The sequence below is a fragment of the Salmo salar genome, chromosome ssa15, assembly GCF_905237065.1.
Source record: "Salmo salar chromosome ssa15, Ssal_v3.1, whole genome shotgun sequence".
NCBI lineage: Eukaryota > Metazoa > Chordata > Actinopteri > Salmoniformes > Salmonidae > Salmo > Salmo salar.
This window is the reverse complement of record NC_059456.1, coordinates 106,541,482-106,561,071: the sequence shown is the minus strand read 5'-3', so window position 1 is coordinate 106,561,071 and position 19,590 is coordinate 106,541,482. Positions and strand designations below refer to the sequence as shown.

General features: G+C 44.6%; 1 protein-coding gene across 1 annotated transcript; it reads left to right on the top strand.

Moving 5' to 3' along the window:
• Positions 1-2,854: 2,854 nt before the first annotated feature.
• cdk20 (cyclin dependent kinase 20) lies at positions 2,855-17,385 on the top strand. Its single transcript, XM_045696533.1, has 8 exons — positions 2,855-3,171; positions 3,569-3,682; positions 5,687-5,875; positions 6,130-6,251; positions 6,584-6,646; positions 10,832-10,955; positions 15,833-15,988; positions 16,473-17,385. The coding sequence occupies exons 1-8, from the start codon at positions 3,097-3,099 to the stop codon at positions 16,659-16,661; spliced, it is 1,032 nt and encodes a 343-aa protein (XP_045552489.1). The 5' UTR covers positions 2,855-3,096; the 3' UTR covers positions 16,662-17,385.
• The last annotated feature ends 2,205 nt before the right edge of the window (positions 17,386-19,590 follow it).

The following is a 19,590-nucleotide window of genomic DNA, read 5'->3' as shown; positions in this document are numbered from 1 at the left end:
TCAATTAATCTTATGCAGAAATCTTACTTTATCTTGGCACAGTGGCACGGTATGGGCAGCTGGGTATGGGCAGCTGGGTATGGGCAGCTGGGTATGGGCAGCTATATGGGCAGCTGGGTATGGGCAGCTGTATGGGCAGCTGAGTATGGGCAGCTGGGTATGGGCAGCTGGGTATGGGCAGCTGTATGGGCAGCTGTATGGTATGGGCAGCTGGGTATGGGCAGCTGTATGGGCAGCTGTATGGTATGGGCAGCTGTATGGTATGGGCAGCTGGGTATGGGCAGCTGTATGGTATGGGCAGCTGGGTATGGGCAGCTGGGTATGGGCAACTGGGTATGGGCAGCTGTATGGGCAGCTGAGTATGGGCAGCTGGGTATGGGCAGCTGAGTATGGGCAGCTGGGTATGGGCAGCTGGGTATGGGCAGCTGTATGGTATGGGCAGCTGGGTATGGGCAACTGGGTATGGGCAACTGGGTATGGGCAGCTGTATGGACAGCTGAGTATGGGCAGCTGGGTATGGGCAGCTTTATGGGCAGCTGTATGGTATGGGCAGCTGGGTATGGGCAGCTGGGTATGGGCAGCTGTATGGGCAGCTGTATGGTATGGGCAGCTGGGTATGGGCAGCTGGGTATGGGCAGCTGTATGGTATGGGCAGCTGTATGGTATGGGCAGCTGGGTATGGGCAGCTATATGGTATGGGCAGCTGTTAATTGTTTCATTAATCGATAATTGATTCCTGGAATGGAGTTAGAAGGGTGAACTCCTACTTTTGAAAGGACAGGAAGTGTTGATTGTGCACTTAACCAATGACAGGCATTCCACATTTAACTCCACCCACGTGAAAATCAAAATATGCCGGGTTTTTTTATATATGAAAAAAAATGGAAAACAAGCTTTTTTTTTTTTTTTTTCTATTTCTTTTCAAAAACTAACTTTAAAAAACATTCCCGAAAATGTTCCCTATTGCTCCATTTTAACTCGGAAAACAAATGATCAAAACGTACACGGACCGTAATCTTACTTCGGGAATCTTGACATAATGTTGTCCAGCACAAAGGCTAATTATCTTGATCACCATAACAACATAGGCACCAAAATGTTCTGTCAATTCTCCAGATCAACATGAATTTAACTTTGTCAGTTGTTCAATCACGTTGCAGTATCACACCCACACTTTATCACTTGACTGTCATTCAGAAAATCCTGAATCAGCTGATGTTGACAAATATTTTTCCTCAAGTCACTAAACAGCTAGACATCAAATTCGCATCCAAAAGCTATTATGCATAATTATTGAAGAACCCTGTTAACTGAGGTTACAGTGCAATTCTGAGATTTCCATACAACAACAAAAAAAGAGTGTAACGGTCTATTTTTCTCCACTTCCTGTCTGACTGACGTGCCCAAAGTAAACTGCCTGTTACTCAGGCCCAGAAGCCAGGATATGCATATAGTTGGTACTATTGGATAGAAAACAATTTGAAGTTTGTATAAATGTTAAAATAATGTATGAGACTTTAACACAATTGATATGATTGGAGAAAATCCAAAGAAAAACCAACCGGAAATTATATATTTTTTGAGGTCCCAGGCTCTTACAATGGAAAGCTATGGGTCATATGCAATTGCAGCTCCCAGATTGCAATTCCTATGGCTTCCACTAGATGTCAACAGTCTTTGATCAAGGTTTCAGGCTTGTTTCTTCCCAAACGAGGAATAATTTTGAGTTTTGGTACTTGGAGTCACAGTTGGAAATCAGTCTGTGGGCACGACGAAGAGGACGCGCACTTGCTCATTTTACTTTTCCTATTGAACATACTTCTTTCCGTATGAAATATTATAGTTTATTTACATTTTAGGGTACCTAAGGATTAAATAGAAACGTAGTTTGACTTGTTTTAACAAAGTTTAGCGGTAGCTTTTTGGATTCCTTTCTCTGTATGTTGAACGAGTGGATTACTCAAATTGATGGTGCCAACTAAACTGACTTTTTGGGATATAAAGAAGGATTTTACCTAGCAAAACGACCATGCTGGGACCCTTTGGATTGCAAATCAGAAGAAGATTTTCAAAAAGTAAGTGAATATTTAATCGCTATTTGTGATTTTATGAAGGCTGTGCTGGCTACTAGGCTACCTGCCGCCCCTACACTCTAACCACTAGGCTACCTACCACCCCTCCACTCTAACCACTAGGCTACCTACCACCCCTCCACTCTAACCACTAGGCTACCTGCCACCCCGCCACTCTAACCACTAGGCTACCTGTCGCCCCTCCACTCTAACCACTAGGCTACCTGCCACCCCTCCACTCTAACCACTAGGCTACCTGCCGCCCCTCCACTCTAACCACTAGGCTACCTGCCACCCCTACACTCTAACCACTAGGCTACCCTGCCACCCCTGCTGTCTCTAACTCTGAATGATCGGCTATGAAAATCCAACTGACATTTACTCCTGAGGTGCTGATCTGTTGCACCCTCTACAACCACTGTGATTATTACTATCTGACCGTGCTGGTCATCTATGAATGTTTGAACATCTTGGCCATGTACTGCTGAGAGGAGAACGGCTCATAATAATGCCCGGAAAGGAGCAAATGGTATAGCATCAAACACCTGGAAAGCAATGTGTTTGATGTATTTGATACCATTCCATTAAATCCACTCCAGTCATTTACCACGAGCCCGTCCTCCCTAATTTAAGGTGCCACCAACCTCCTGTGCCGTACACACATTGAAATCAGTACAAGCAAATATTTTCCATGTGGTAGAAGCTACTACACTGATGCCTATACAACAGCGCCCCCTGTCTTCCGAAGTGTAGCATTACAGGCTGCCATTATGGTCACGTGACAACAACACCGTAGTCAATGACAACAGTCCAGCTAGCATTTTGCTAAGGAGAAAACTATTCTCTCTGTACGATAGCTAGTTTACTGTATTACCGCGTTATTTTACACGAGTTAAACACGATGTATTAGATATAGCAGAAGTTCGTAGATTTTGTTATTTAAGTTTGCATTTGGTTGAAGGAAGCCAGCTTTATCAACAAGAGCGTTTAGCTAGCTAACGTTAACCGTTTTCTGTAATTTACCATGGACCAATATAGTATTTTGGGTAGAATAGGAGAAGGAGCTCATGGTATTGTTTTCAAAGCAAAACATATCGAGGTATGGATTAAAATCTGTTTATTTGATTTAACTCAGATAGCTAACTTAACGTTAGATGTCTACTGTAAATAGCTAGCTCTTCTTTGGCTTGGTGGGTATTTATTTGTGATACATTCCAATAGGAATATGTTCCAAAAACCTTGGTAAAGAACACAAGATCGCCAACAAAACAACGCTTACAAAGTTGTATAGTGACAGAATAAGATACCGGGTAGGGAGTGAGCTATTTCATTACGTTTTTCACAGCCTACGGACAAACATTAAGAGTAAGCTTCGTGGTTCGGCAGCTAGTTATTACATTATACCCAGCCTTGTTTGGTTAGCAGACAGTCAAACCATCGTCAGTAATATAACATTCTCAAGCACTGTCTGAAACGCTCTTTTCTCTGTTATTTAGACCGGAGAGACTGTGGCTCTGAAGAAAGTAGCTCTGAGAAGGTTGGAGGATGGGATCCCGAACCAAGCCCTCAGAGAGATCAAAGCTTTACAGGAGATTGAAGACAACCAATACGTGAGTTATCGATTTGGGACTCCCGAGTGTCGCAGCGGTCTTAGGCACTGGTTCGAATCCGGGCTGTATCACATCCGGCCCGTGATTGGGAGTCCCATAGGGCGGAGCACAATTGGCCCAGCGTCGTTCGGGTTTTGCCGGAGTAGGCCGTCATTGTAAATAAGAATTTGTTTTTAACTGACTTGCCTAGTTAAATAAAGGTTACATAAAAAAAAAATATATATATATATATATATATATATATATATATATATATATATATATATATATATATATATACACTGCTCAAAAAAATAAAGGGAACACTTAAACAACACAATGTAACTCCAAGTCAATCACACTTCTGTGAAATCAAACTGTCCACTTAGGAAGCAACACTGATTGACAATAAATGTCACATGCTGTTGTGCAAATGGAATAGACAACAGGTGGAAATTATAGGCAATTAGCAAGACACCCCCAATAAAGGAGTGGTTCTGCAGGTGGTAACCACAGACCACTTCTCAGTTTCTATGCTTTCTGGCTGATGTTTTGGTCACTTTTGAATGCTGGCGGTGCTTTCACTCTAGTGGTGGCATGAGACGGAGTCTACAACCCACACAAGTGGCTCAGGTAGTGCAGCTCATCCAGGATGGCACATCAATGCGAGCTGTGGCGAGAAGGTTTGCTGTGTCTGTCAGCGTAGTGTCCAGAGCATGGAGGCGCTACCAGGAGACAGGCCAGTACATCAGGAGACGTGGAGGAGGCCGTAGGAGGGCAACAACCCAGCAGCAGGACCGCTACCTCCGCCTTTGTGCAAGGAGGAGCAGGAGCAGCACTGCCAGAGCCCTGCAAAATGACCTCCAGCAGGCCACAAATGTGCATGTGTCTGCTCCAACGGTCAGAAACAGACTCCATGAGGGTGGTATGAGGGCCCGACGTCCACAGGTGGGGGTTGTGCTTACAGCCCAACACCGTGCAGGATGTTTGGTATTTGCCAGAGAACACCAAGATTGGCAAATTCGCCACTGGCGCCCTGTGCTCTTCACAGATGAAAGCAGGTTCACACTGAGCACATGTGAAAGACGTGACAGAGTCTGGAGACGCCGTGGAGAACGTTCTGCTGCCTGCAACATCCTCCAGCATGACCGGTTTGGCGGTGGGTCAGTCATGGTGTGGGGTGGCATTTCTTTGGGGGGCCGCACAGCCCTCCATGTGCTCGCCAGAGGTAGCCTGACTGCCATTAGGTACCGAGATGAGATCCTCAGACCCCTTGTGAGACCATATGCTGGTGTGGTTGGCCCTGGGTTCCTCCTAATGCAAGACAATGCTAGACCTCATGTGGCTGGAGTGTGTCAGCAGTTCCTGCAAGAGGAAGGCATTGATGCTATGGACTGGCCCGCCCGTTCCCCAGACCTGAATCCAATTGAGCACATCTGGGACATCATGTCTCGCTCCATCCACCAACGCCACGTTGCACCACAGACTGTCCAGGAGTTGGCGGATGCTTTAGTCCAGGTCTGGGAGGAGATCCCTCAGGAGACCATCCGCCACCTCATCAGGAGCATGCCCAGGCGTTGTAGGGAGGTCATACAGGCACGTGGAGGCCACACACACTACTGAGCCTCATTTTGACTTGTTTTAAGGACATTACATCAAAGTTGGATCAGCCTGTAGTGTGGTTTTCCACTTTCATTTTGAGTGTGACTCCAAATCCAGACCTCCATGGGTTGATAAATTGGATTTCCATTGATTATTTTTGTGTGATTTTGTTGTCAGCACATTCAACTATGTAAAGAAAAAAGTATTTAATAAGATTATTTCATTCAGATCTAGGATGTGTTATTTTAGTGTTCCCTTTATTTTTTTGAGCAGTATATATATAATTGATATAGCCTAACTCTCAGAATGTTGCCCAAGTTTATTGTATAATTGCACTTGTACACCCCCCTCAGTTGTACACCCCCCTCACTTGTACACGGCTACTCTTGAGAAACCCTTTCCGTCCATCCCCATGTGTTGTAGGTGGTGAAGCTAAAGGACGTGTTTCCCCATGGTACAGGGTTCGTCTTGGTGTTTGAGTACATGCTCTCTGACCTCTCTGAGGTCATCAGGAACTCTCAGAGGCCTCTCACTGAGTCACATGTCAAGGGTTACATGATGATGCTACTCAAAGGGGTTGCCTTCTGCCACGAGAACTCCATCATGCACAGAGTGAGTGAGACGCACACACACACACACACACACACACACACACACACACACACACACACACACACACACACACAAAATGTGACGTCACTCACGTTCTTATAACACACACACACACACACACACACACACACACACACACACAAAATGTGACGTCACTCACGTTCTTATAACACACACACACACATTGTGTCTGCATTGTTCCCTGGTTATAAGCTATAATAAAGTGCTGTGTTTTTCTCTCTCTCTCTCTGCAGGATCTGAAACCGGCCAACCTGCTCATCAGCTCTACAGGTCATCTGAAGATAGCAGACTTTGGCCTGGCCAGACTTTTCAACAACGATGGAGAGCATCTCTACAGCCATCAGGTGGCCACCAGGTACACTGCATACCGTTCACTGCAGGCTTACATGGGCTGTGATCTTTCTTTTTCTCTCTCCACTAATTGGACTTCTGACCAATAGCATCAGTACTTTTCACATCATCATCTTTTTCACAGCTGATCTGATTGGTCAAAATAAAAAATGAAGATCAGAATTGGGCTGCCTGTGTAAACACAGCCATGATGTCTTAGTTGAGGTAATCATTACTTTCTTACGCCATCGACGACTCCCCTCCATCGCACTCTGTTCAGAGCAGTCTTCTCCAGCTCGTCCTCCCCATGTGGGTATTAACAGGAAACAATAATGATCATGCTCTGTATGTTTTCAGGTGGTATCGAGCACCAGAACTGCTTTATGGGGCAAGAAAATACGACGAAGGTGTAGATCTCTGGTAAGAGGATTCCGTTTCTCATGTCACTGATTGATTAATTAATCAATCAAACAGATTAATTGATTTGATGCTTTCATTTGGTATCATATCCTATAATAACAGTTCAGTGATAATGTGTAAAGAGGTAGCTCAGTAAATAAGCCATTTCTTATCTACTGTATACAACAGTAGAGCAGATAGCAGTAATGATGAGGTGTTTCCTGTAGAGCAGACGGCAGTAATGATGAGGTGTTTCCTGTAGAGCAGACGGCAGTAATGATGAGGTGTTTCCTGTAGAGCAGACGGCAGTAATGATGAGGTGTTTCCTGTAGAGCAGACGGCAGTAATGATGAGGTGTTTCCTGTAGAGCAGACGGCAGTAATGATGAGGTGTTTCCTGTAGAGCAGACGGCAGTAATGATGAGGTGTTTCCTGTAGAGCAGACGGCAGTAATGATGAGGTGTTTCCTGTAGAGCAGACGGCAGTAATGATGAGGTGTTTCCTGTAGAGCACATGGCGGTAATGATGAGGTGTTTCCTGTAGAGCAGACGGCGGTAATGATGAGGTGTTTCCTGTAGAGCAGACGGCGGTAATGATGAGGTGTTTCCTGTAGAGCACATGGCGGTAATGATGAGGTGTTTCCTGTAGAGCAGACGGCGGTAATGATGAGGTGTTTCCTGTAGAGCAGACGGCTGTAATGATGAGGTGTTTCCTGTAGAGCAGACGGCAGTAATGACGAGGTGTTTCCTGTAGAGCAGACGGCAGTAATGACGAGGTGTTTCCTGTAGAGCAGACGGCAGTAATGATGAGGTGTTTCCTGTAGAGCAGACGGCAGTAATGACGAGGTGTTTCCTGTAGAGCAGACGGCAGTAATGACGAGGTGTTTCCTGTAGAGCAGACGGCAGTAATGACGAGGTGTTTCCTGTAGAGCAGACGGCAGTAATGACGAGGTGTTTCCTGTAGAGCAGACGGCGGTAATGACGAGGTGTTTCCTGTAGAGCAGATGGCGGTAATGACGAGGTGTTTCCTGTAGAGCAGACGGCAGTAATGACGAGGTGTTTCCTGTAGAGCAGACGGCAGTAATGATGAGGTGTTTCCTGTAGAGCAGACGGCGGTAATGATGAGGTGTTTCCTGTAGAGCAGACGGCAGTAATGATGAGGTGTTTCCTGTAGAGCAGACGGCAGTAATGATGAGGTGTTTCCTGTAGAGCACATAGCGGTAATGATGAGGTGTTTCCTGTAGAGCAGACGGCAGTAATGATGAGGTGTTTCCTGTAGAGCAGACGGCAGTAATGATGAGGTGTTTCCTGTAGAGCAGACGGCAGTAATGATGAGGTGTTTCCTGTAGAGCAGATAGCTGTGGTTTAGCTGCTTTCACCTACTTGATGATTAACCCCAATCCTCTTCTGTCTGTTCTGTGCATCCACAGGGCAGTGGGATGTATCTATCCCCAGTCTCTACTGATGTATCTATCCCCAGTCTCTACTGATGTATCTATCCCCAGTCTCTACTGATGTATCTATCCCCAGTCTCTACTGATGTATCTAACCCCAGTCTCTACTGATGTATCTATCCCCAGTCTCTACTGATGTATCTATCCCCAGTCTCTACTGATGTATCTATCCCCAGTCTCTACTGATGTATCTATCCCCAGTCTCTACTGATGTATCTATCCCCAGTCTCTACTGATGTATCTATCCCCAGTCTCTACTGATGTATCTATCCCCAGTCTCTACTGATGTATCTAACCCCAGTCTCTACTGATGTATCTATCCCCAGTCTCTACTGATGTATCTAACCCCAGTCTCTACTGATGTATCTATCCCCAGTCTCTACTGATGTATCTATCCCCAGTCTCTACTGATGTATCTATCCCCAGTCTCTACTGATGTATCTATCCCCAGTCTCTACTGATGTATCTATCCCCAGTCTCTACTGATGTATCTAACCCCAGTCTCTACTGATGTATCTATCCCCAGTCTCTACTGATGTATCTATCCCCAGTCTCTACTGATGTATCTATCCCCAGACTCTGCTGATGTATCTAACCCCAGTTTATACTGTCCACAGGGCAGTGGGATGTATCTATCCCCAGTGTCTACTGATGTATCTATCCCCAGTCTCTACTGATGTATTTAACCCCAGTCTCTACTGATGTATCTATCCCCAGACTCTACTGATGTATCTATCCCCAGACTCTACTGATGTATCTATCTCCAGTCTCTACTGATGTATCTATCCCCAGTCTCTACTGATGTATCTATCCCCAGTCTCTACTGATGTATCTATCCCCAGTCTCTACTGATGTATCTATCCCCAGTCTCTACTGATGTATCTATCCCCAGTCTCTACTGATGTATCTATCCCCAGTCTCTACTGATGTATCTAACCCCAGTCTCTACTGATGTATCTATCCAATTTGTAAGTCGCTCTGGATAAGAGCGTCTGCTAAATGACTTAAATGTAAATGTAAATGTATCCCCAGTCTCTACTGATGTATCTAACCCCAGTCTCTACTGATGTATCTAACCCCAGTCTCTACTGATGTATCTATCCCCAGTCTCTACTGATGTATCTATCCCCAGTCTCTACTGATGTATCTATCCCCAGTCTCTACTGATGTATCTATCCCCAGTCTCTACTGATGTATCTATCCCCAGTCTCTACTGATGTATCTATCCCCAGTCTCTACTGATGTATCTATCCCCAGTCTCTACTGATGTATCTATCCCCAGTCTCTACTGATGTATCTATCCCCAGTCTCTACTGATGTATCTATCCCCAGTCTCTACTGATGTATCTATCCCCAGTCTCTACTGATGTATCTAACCCCAGTCTCTACTGATGTATCTATCCCCAGTCTCTACTGATGTATCTAACCCCAGTCTCTACTGATGTATCTATCCCCAGTCTCTACTGATGTATCTATCCCCAGTCTCTACTGATGTATCTATCCCCAGTCTCTACTGATGTATCTATCCCCAGTCTCTACTGATGTATCTATCCCCAGTCTCTACTGATGTATCTATCCCCAGTCTCTACTGATGTATCTAACCCCAGTCTCTACTGATGTATCTATCCCCAGTCTCTACTGATGTATCTATCCCCAGTCTCTACTGATGTATCTATCCCCAGACTCTGCTGATGTATCTAACCCCAGTTTATACTGTCCACAGGGCAGTGGGATGTATCTATCCCCAGTGTCTACTGATGTATCTATCCCCAGTCTCTACTGATGTATCTAACCCCAGTCTCTACTGATGTATCTATCCCCAGACTCTACTGATGTATCTATCCCCAGTCTCTACTGATGTATTTAACCCCAGTCTCTACTGATGTATCTATCCCCAGACTCTACTGATGTATCTATCCCCAGACTCTACTGATGTATCTATCTCCAGTCTCTACTGATGTATCTATCTCCAGTCTCTACTGATGTATCTATCCCCAGTCTCTACTGATGTATCTATCCCCAGTCTCTACTGATGTATCTATCCCCAGTCTCTACTGATGTATCTATCCCCAGTCTCTACTGATGTATCTAACCCCAGTCTCTACTGATGTATCTATCCAATTTGTAAGTCGCTCTGGATAAGAGCGTCTGCTAAATGACTTAAATGTAAATGTAAATGTATCCCCAGTCTCTACTGATGTATCTAACCCCAGTCTCTACTGATGTATCTAACCCCAGTCTCTACTGATGTATCTATCCCCAGTCTCTACTGATGTATCTATCCCCAGTCTCTACTGATGTATCTATCCCCAGTCTCTACTGATGTATCTATCCCCAGTCTCTACTGATGTATCTATCCCCAGTCTCTACTGATGTATCTATCCCCAGTCTCTACTGATGTATCTATCCCCAGTCTCTGCTGATGTATCTAACCCCAGTCTCTACTGATATATCTAACCCCAGTCTCTGCTGATGTATCTAACCCCAGTCTCTACTGATGTATCTATCCCCAGTCTCTACTGATGTATCTAACCCCAGACTCTACTGATGTATCTATCCCCAGTCTCTACTGATGTATCTAACCCCAGTCTCTACTGATGTATCTAACCCCAGTCTCTACTGATGTATCTAACCCCAGTCTCTACTGATGTATCTATCCCCAGTCTCTACTGATGTATCTAACCCCAGACTCTACTGATGTATCTAACCCCAGACTCTACTGATGTATCTAACCCCAGTCTCTGCTGTCCACAGGGCAGTGGGATGTATATTTGGGGAACTTCTGAATAACTCCCCTCTGTTCCCTGGAGAGAATGACATAGAACAGCTGTGCTGTGTTCTCCGAGTCCTGGGGACACCCAACCAGCACATTTGGCCGGTGAGACGGCTCTCTGTCCATCTGTCCATCTGTCTATACACACAATTTGAGGGATATTCTACTGTATATTAGGTAGCATGGGTGGAAAAAGTACTCAATTGTCATACTTGAGGAAAAGTAAAGATACCTTAATAGAAAATGACTCAAGTGAAAGTGAACCGGTAAAATACTACTTGAGTAAAAATCTAAAAGTATTTGGTTTTAAATATACTGAAGTATCAAAAGTAAATGGAATTGCTAAAATATACTTAAGTATTCATAATTTCAAATTCCTTATATTATGCAAACCAGCCAGCACAATGTTTATTTAAAAAAAATATATGATTTTTTTAAAATGTAATGATAGCCAGGGGCACACTCCAACACTCAGACATTAATTTACAAACAAAGCATTTGTGTTTAATGAGTCCACCAGATCAGAGGCAGTAGAGATGACCAGGGATTTTCTCTTTAAGTGGGTGAATAAGACCGTTTACCTCAACTCAGAGCATTCTGCATCAGTCAGTCCAGTCAACTCAGAGCATTCTGCATCAGTCAGTCCAGTCAACTCAGAACATTCTGCATAATTCAGTCCAGTCAACTGAGAATATTCTGCATCAGTCAGTCCAGTCAACTCAGAGCATTCTGCATCAGTCAGTCCAGTCAACTCAGAACATTCTGCATAATTCAGTCCAGTCAACTGAGAATATTCTGCATCAGTCAGTCTAGTCAACTGAGAATATTCTGCATCAGTCAGTCTAGTCAACTCAGAGCATTCTGCATCAGTCAGTCTAGTCAACTGAGAACATTCTGCATCATTCAGTCCAGTCAACTCAGAACATTCTGAATGAAATCAATTATTGAATTTAATTGAAGCAGTTTGTGTGATTCTAGGACTGATTACCTGTGCTGCTTCGCAATAATGGTGGATGAAGTGGGATAAAGCTCTTTGGCTTCTTGTTCATCATCCTGTCTGTCTGTCTGTCTGTCTGTCTGTCTGTCTGTCTGTCTGTCTGTCTGTCTGTCTGTCTCTGTCTCTTTTTCAATTCAATTTAAGGGTCTTTATTGGCATGAGAAACATATGTTTACATTGCCAAAGCTAGGGAAATTGATAATAAACAATAAAAAATGTACAGTAAATATTACACTCACAAAAGTTCCAAAAGAATAAAGACATTTCAAATGTCATATTATGTGCAAATAGTTCAAGTACAAAAGGGAAAATAAATAAACATAAATATGGGTTGTATTTACAATGGTGTTTGTTCTTCACTGGTTGCCCTTTTCTTGTGGCAACAGGACACAAATCTTGCTGCTGTGATGTCACACTGTGGTATTTCACCCATTAGATATGGGAGTTTATCAAAATTGGATTTGTTTTTTAGTTCTCTGAGGGAAATATATGTCTCCCGTGTGGCTCAGTTGGTAGAGCATGGTGTTTGCAACGCCAGGGTTGTGGGTTCGATTCCCATGGGGGACCAGTACGGAAAGAAATGTATGAAATGTATGCATTCACTACTGTAAGTCGCTCTGGATAAGAGCGTCTGCTAAATGACTAAAATGTAAACGTAAAATGTCATATATTTGGCAAGAGGTTAGGAAGAGCAGCTCAGTTTCCACCTCATTTTGTGGGCAGTGTGCACATATCCGGTCTTCTCCTGAGAGCCCGAGTCTGTACACAGTGTTGGAGTCTAAACTTGATCGATCAGACGCATAGTACTATATTAAGGAGTGAGATCTGTAGAAAGACAGAGTGGCTGTGGAATGTGCTGGGTGGACGGGAGGAGATCACAGGTTTACTTTAGGGGAAGCGGATGGACATCTGTGGATTAGGTGAAGGAGGGGTTGAGGTCAGAGGTCAGAACCCCTGAAGGGAGTAATAAAGGTTTACTACCCTCTTCCTGTGAAAACATAAGATGTAAGGATTAGAGAGAAGGAGGAGTGTGTCTTAAGTGGGATATATATACCTGTGATGGTAAGAAATGTCTTGCTTGTCTGAATTACAGACCTTTTGGGAAGAATTAAACTTGGTTAAGCTTCTCTAGTGTCTGTGAGTTATTTACTCTGGAAAAATTAGAGCCTAACACTAGTCAAAGCTTTCCTTAAGTTTGTGTCAGTCACAGTGGTCAGCTATTCTGCCACTGTGTACTCTCTGTTTAGGGCCAAATAGCATTGTTTGCTCTTTCCAATGTGTCAAGTAATTATCTTTTTGTTTTCTCATGATTTGGTTGGGTCTAATTGTGTTGCTATTCTGGGGCTCTGTGGGGTCTGTTTGTGTTTGTGAACAGAGCCCCAGGACCAGCTTGCTTAGGGGACTCTTCTCCAGGTTCATCTCTCTGTATGTGATGGCTTTGTTATGGAAGATTTGGGAATCGCTTCCTGTTAGGTGGTTGTAGAATTTAACGTCTCTTTTCTGGATTTTGATAATTACCGGGTATCGGCCTAATTCTGCTCTGCATCCATTATTTGGTGCTTTATGTTGTATACAGGGAATATATTTTAGCAGAATTCTGTATGCAGGGTCTCAATTTGGTGTTAGTCCCATTTTGTGAATTCTTGGTTGGTGAGCGGAACCCAGACCTCAAAACCATAAAGGGCAATGGGTTCTATAATTGATTCAAGTATTTTTAGCCAGATCCTAATTGGTATGTTGAATTTATGTTCCTTTTGATGGCGTAGAATGCCCTTCTTGCCTTGTCTCTCAGATCGTTCACAGCTTTAAAAAAATATATTTTTGTTATTTTTATTTCACCTTTATTTAACCAGGTAGGCCAGTTGAGAACAAGTTCTCATTTACAACTGTAACCTGGCCAAGATAAAGCAAAGCAGTGCGACACGAACAACAACACAGAGTTACACATAAACAAAAGTACAGTCAATAATACAGTAGAAAAAAAATCTATATACAATGTGTGCAAAGGAGGTAAGATAAGGGAGGTAAAGGCAATAAATAGGCCATAGTGGCAAAATAATTACAATTTAGCAATTAAACACTGGAGTGATAGATGTGCAGAAGATAAGTCTGCAAGTAGAGATACTGGGGTGCAAAAGAGCAAAAAAATAAAAATAACAGCATGGGGATGAGGTAGTTGGATGGGCTATTTTCAGATGAGCTATGTACAGGTGCAGTGATCTGTGAGCTGCTCTGACAGCTGGTGCTTAATAAAGCTAGTGAGGGAGATATGAGTCTCCAGCTTCAGTGATTTTTTTTGCAATTCGTTCCAGTCATTGGCAGCAGAGAACTGGAAGGAAAGACGACCAAAGGAGGAACTGGCTTTGGGGGTGACCAGTGAGATATACCTGTGGAGCACGTGCTAAGGGTGGGTGCTGCTATGGTGACCAGTTAACTGAGATAAGGCGGGGCTTTACCTAGCAAAGACTTATAGATGACCTGGAGCCAGTGGGTTTGGCGACGAATATGTAGTGAGGGCCAGCCAACGAGAGCGTACAGGTCGCAATGGTGGGTAGTATATGGGGCTTTGATGACAAAACGGATGGCACTGTGATAGACTGCATCCAATTTGCTGAGTAGAGTGTTGGAGGCTATTTTGTAAATGACATCGCCGAAGTCGAGGATCGGCAGGATGGTCAGTTTTACGAGGGTGTGTTTGGCAGCATGAGTGAAGGATGCTTTGTTGCGAAATAGGAAGCCGATTCTAGATTTAATTTTGGATTGGAGATGCTTAATGTGAGTCTGAAAGGAGAGTTTACAGTCTAACCAGACACCTAGGTATTTGTAGTTGTCCACATAGTCTAAGTCAGAACCGTCCAGAGTAGTGATGCTAGGCGGGTGGGTGCGGGCAGCGAACGGTTGAAGAGCATGCATTTGGTTTTACTAGCGTTTAAGAGCAGTTGGAGGCCACGGAAGGAGAGTTGTATGGCATTGAAGCTCGTCTGGAGGTTAGTTAACGCAGTGTCCAAGGAAGGGCCAGAAGTGTACAGAATGGTGTCGTCTGCGTAGAGGTGGATTAGAGAATCACCAGCAGCGAGAGCGACATCGTTGATATATACAGAGAAAAGAGTCGGCCCGAGAATTGAACCCTGTGGCACCCCCATAGAGACTGCCAGAGGTCCGGACAACAGGCCCTCTGATTTGACACACTGAACTCTATCTGAGAAGTAGTTGGTGAACCAGGCGAGGCAGTCATTTGAGAAACCAAGGCTGTTGAGTCTGCCGATAAGAATGCGGTGATTGACAAGAGTCGAAAGCCTTGGCCAGGTCGATGAATACAGCTGCACAGTAATGTCTCTTATTGATGGCGGTTATGATATCGTTTAGGACCTTGAGCGTGGCTGAGGTGCACCCATGACCAGATTGCATAGCGGAGAAGGTGCAGTGGGATTCGAAATGGTCGGTAATCTGTTTGTTAACTTGGCTTTCGAAGACCTTAGAAAGGCCGGGTAGGATAGATATAGGTCTATAGCAGTTTGGGTCTAGAGTGTCTCCCCCTTTGAAGAGGGGGATGACCGCGGCAGCTTTCCAATCTTTGGGGATCCGAGACGAGTGGAAGTTTGTGGAAGTTACTTGTGGCGCTTATGTTTAGGCCGTGGTATGTATAGTTTTTTGTGTGCTCTAGGGCAACGGTGTCTAGATGGAATTTGTATTTGTGGTCCTGGCAACTAAACCTTTTTTGGAACACCATTGTTTTTGTCTTACTGCGATTTACTGTCAGGGCCCAGGTCTGACAGAATCTGTGCAGAAGATCTAGGTGCTGCTGTAGGCCCTCCTTGGTTGGGGACTGAAGCACCAGATCATCAGCAAAAAGTAGACATTTGACTTCAGATTCTAGTAGGGTGAGGCCGGGTGCACCAGACTGTTCTAGTGCCCTTGCCAATTCGTGTCTCTCTCTCTCTGACTCTCTCGCTCTGTCTCGCTCTGTCTCTCTCTGTCTCTGCAGGAGATCACAGAGCTGCCTGACTACAATAAGATCACTTTTAAGGAGAACCCTGCTATCCCTCTTGAGGAGATAGTACCTGATACCTCACCTCAGGCTGTGGACCTGCTCAACAAGTTCCTGGTCTACCCCTCTAAACAGAGGATCAGCGCCAGACAGGTCAGAAACGGTTCTAGAATAACAGAATAGAACCTCTGAACGGTTCTAGAATAACAGAATAGAACCTCTGAACGGTTCTAGAATAACAGAATAGAACCTCTGAACGGTTCTAGAATAACAGAATAGAACCTCTGAACGGTTCTAGAATAACAGAATAGAACCTCTGATAAGCTGTATAGAAGGGAAGCTTTTTGTTTGCATTGATTGATAAGAACACCTATGCTTCAAAGTGGTTATCGTCCTCAACTGTCTTGCCAGCCCATTATGATAGTTGAAAGCCAAGGTGAGAGCCTGGTTCCAGATCTGTTTGTGCTGTCTTGCCAACTCCTATAGTCCATGTCTAGTGCCACAGATCTGGAATGACCAGGCTAGGAATGAGAGGTTGAAACAGAAGTTCAGTTTGTCTCACACCACCTCTCTCAACTCTCTTTCTCTCTCTCTCTGTCTGTCTCTCTCTCTGTCTGTCTCTGTCTCTCTCTCTCAGGCCCTGCTCCATCCCTATTTGTTCTCTGAGCCGCTGCCGGCCCACCACTCGGAGCTGCCTATCCCCCAGCACGGAGGGAAACATTCCCGTCAGCGACTCCAGCCTCCTGTAGAATTCTCTGTAGATCTACCCCTCTCAGAGAGCCTGGTGGACCCTGCTTTGGTCCAGGGACATGCCTGGTGTCTATGATTGACTGGCCCCCAATGCTTTTCATAGCCTGGTTGAGAGTAGCACTTAAGCTGGTTTAATCAGGTTTTATGTTTGACTGTCAGAGCCTGGTGGACCCTGCACTGGTACAATGTGTGTATGACTGTTCTTCATGTTAATCCCAGGCTGCTTAAACCAGGGGTGTATTCACTAGAAAACCAAACGGAACCAAACGGAACCAAACGGGACCAAACGGAATTTGTCCAATAGAAAACCCTTGTTCTCGTTGCAAATCGTTTTCCATTGCAAAACTGTTTTGCAACGGTGTGTGACTAATGAATACATCCCAGAATGTAGCCTGGTGGATCCTGCTCTGGTCCAAGGACACGCCTGGTGTTTATGGCCGACTGTTCTTCCTTGTTTTTGTCATCCATCCTAGCCTGAGTTCCTGATCTGTTTGTGCTGTCTTGCCATCTCCATTTGCTGTCATTGTTATGGAAGTTGGGAGTTGGCAAGACAGCACAAACAGATCAGGAACTCAGGCTATGTTAATTGCACCATAGAATATTGATATTGGTATGTAGATAATGCATGCTGTGATGTGAAAGCCATGTCATTTTCTTAATTCGTGTGTTTGTTGTTCTGCAGGTTTCAGGTGTGTGTGTGTGTGTGTGTGAGACAGTATGGACAGCCTTGCTGACTCATGGTGCTCATTGTTGTAGCGTTGACTGTCATTAAATGTGAGGACTACACATTATCAAATCAATTCTCTATGTGTCATTTAATTACGCGATTAAACTAATCATGTAACTTCAATTAACTAGGAATTCGGGGCACCACGGGAAAATGTTTTAAAGAGTTTCTATTTCCCGAATTTAACTCTCTTCAGATATTTTCATATCTTATCGATTTACAGTCACTTAATAATACTTAATGTATTATTACCTCATCAGTCATATTCTGAATGTCGCAAACTCTTGGATATCTGCACGAACCCGAGCCTAGATCATGAATCAGCGATATACAAATTGGCTTCATTATTTATTTACTAACTAACTAACTTAATCACAGAGTTACAGAAACACACACACACACAGTAGGTACATTGTTTACTGACATGATAGAAAAGTCCCTAGTGGGCTAAGTCGATATGACGGCTTGGTAGACAAAGGAAAGGGGTGGGGACAGTTCAAGAGCGGGAAACTCAGAGGATTCACTGTAATACAGATGATAACTACAGTCATGAAATGCTAATACTTTTAACATGAACAGCCAGCCGATCATTCGAAAATAAATGTCAATTTACATATTTCCGAGTGTATGCCTTTGTTGTCCCTCTCTGCGATCGCCGGTCTGTCTGCTGGATAATAGTTCATCAGAGAGTCTCTGGTTGCGTTCCCCAGAAGTCCCAAGGTCTTTCGTGGTTGTAGATGTTATAATATATACTTCAGAGTACCATTCGGAAATGTTCTTAGGTCGGATGCATTTACCAGACTAAAGTCTTTAAACAGCTGTAGCCTGAATAATTGTGCCACGTAGCCTCCATTTTGGTGCAGTACAGTGTGCCACTCAGCTTCCATTTTGGTGCAGTACAGTGTGCCACTCAGCTTCCATTTTGGTGCAGTACAGTGTGCCACTCATCCTCCATTTTAGTGCAGTACATTCTGCCACTCAGCCTCCATTTTGGCCTGCAGTACAGTGTACCACTTAGCCTCCATTTTGGTGCAGTACTGTGTACCACTCATCCTCCATTTTGGTGCAGTACAGTGTACCACTCATCCTCCATTTTGGTGCAGTACAGTGTGCCACTCAGCTTCCATTTTGGTGCAGTACTGTGTGCCACTCATCCTCCATTTTGGTGCAGTACAGTGTGCCACTCAGCTTCCATTTTGGTGCAGTACAGTGTGCCACTCATCCTCCATTTTGGTGCAGTACAGTGTGCCACTCATCCTCTTCCCTGTGGCTCAGTTGGTAGAGCATGGTGTTTGCAACGCCAGCATGGTGTGTGCAACGCCAGGTTTGTGGGTTCGATTCCCACGGGGGACCAGTACAAAAAAAAATTGTATGAAATGTATGCATTCACTACTGTAAGTCGCTCTGGATAAGAGCGTCTGCTAAATGACTAAAATGTAAAATGTAATCCTCCATTTTAGTGCAGTACAGTGTGCCACATCCTCCATTTTGGTGCAGTACAGTGTACCACTCATCCTCCATTTTGGTGCAGTATAGTGTGCCACTCATCCTCCATTTTGGCCTGCAGTACAATGTGCCACTCAGCCTCCATTTTGGTGCAGTACTGTGTGCCACTCAGCCTCCATTTTGGCCTGCAGTACAGTGTGCCACTCATCCTCCATTTTGGTGCAGTACAGTGTGCCACTCATCCTCCATTTTGACGCCTGCAGTACAGTGTGCCACTCAGCCTCCATTTTGGTGCAGTACAGTGTGCCACTCAGCCTCCATTTTGGCCTGCAGTACTGTGTGCCACTCATCCTCCATTTTGGTGCAGTACTGTGTGCCACTCATCCTCCATTTTGGTGCAGTACTGTGTGCCACATCCTCCATTTTGGTGCAGTACAGTTTGCCACATCCTCCATTTTGGCCTGCAGTACAGTGTGCCACTCATCCTCCATTTTGGTGCAGTACAGTGTGCCACTCATCCTCCATTTTGGCCTGCAGTACAGTGTGCCACTCAGCCTCCATTTTGGTGCAGTACAGTGTGCCACTCAGCCTCCATTTTGGTGCAGTACAGTGTGCCACTCAGCCTCCATTTTGGTGCAGTACTGTGTACCACTCATCCTCCATTTTGGTGCAGTACTGTGTGCCACATCCTCCATTTTGGTGCAGTACAGTTTGCCACATCCTCCATTTTGGTGCAGTACAGTGTACCACTCATCCTCCATTTTGGTGCAGTACTGTGTGCCACTCAGCCTCCATTTTGGCTTGCAGTACAGTGTGCCACTCATCCTCCATT

What these genes read in the sequence shown, in the direction of transcription:
- cdk20 (XM_045696533.1), top strand. Translation starts at nt 3,097, where the DNA reads ATGGACCAATATAGTATTTTGGGTAGAATAGGAGAAGGAGCTCATGGT. An exon ending in AGATTGAAGACAACCAATAC is followed by an intron (nt 3,683 to 5,686) that starts GTGAGTTATCGA and finishes CATGTGTTGTAG; the next exon opens with GTGGTGAAGCTAAAGGACGT. An exon ending in AGAACTCCATCATGCACAGA is followed by an intron (nt 5,876 to 6,129) that starts GTGAGTGAGACG and finishes CTCTCTCTGCAG; the next exon opens with GATCTGAAACCGGCCAACCT.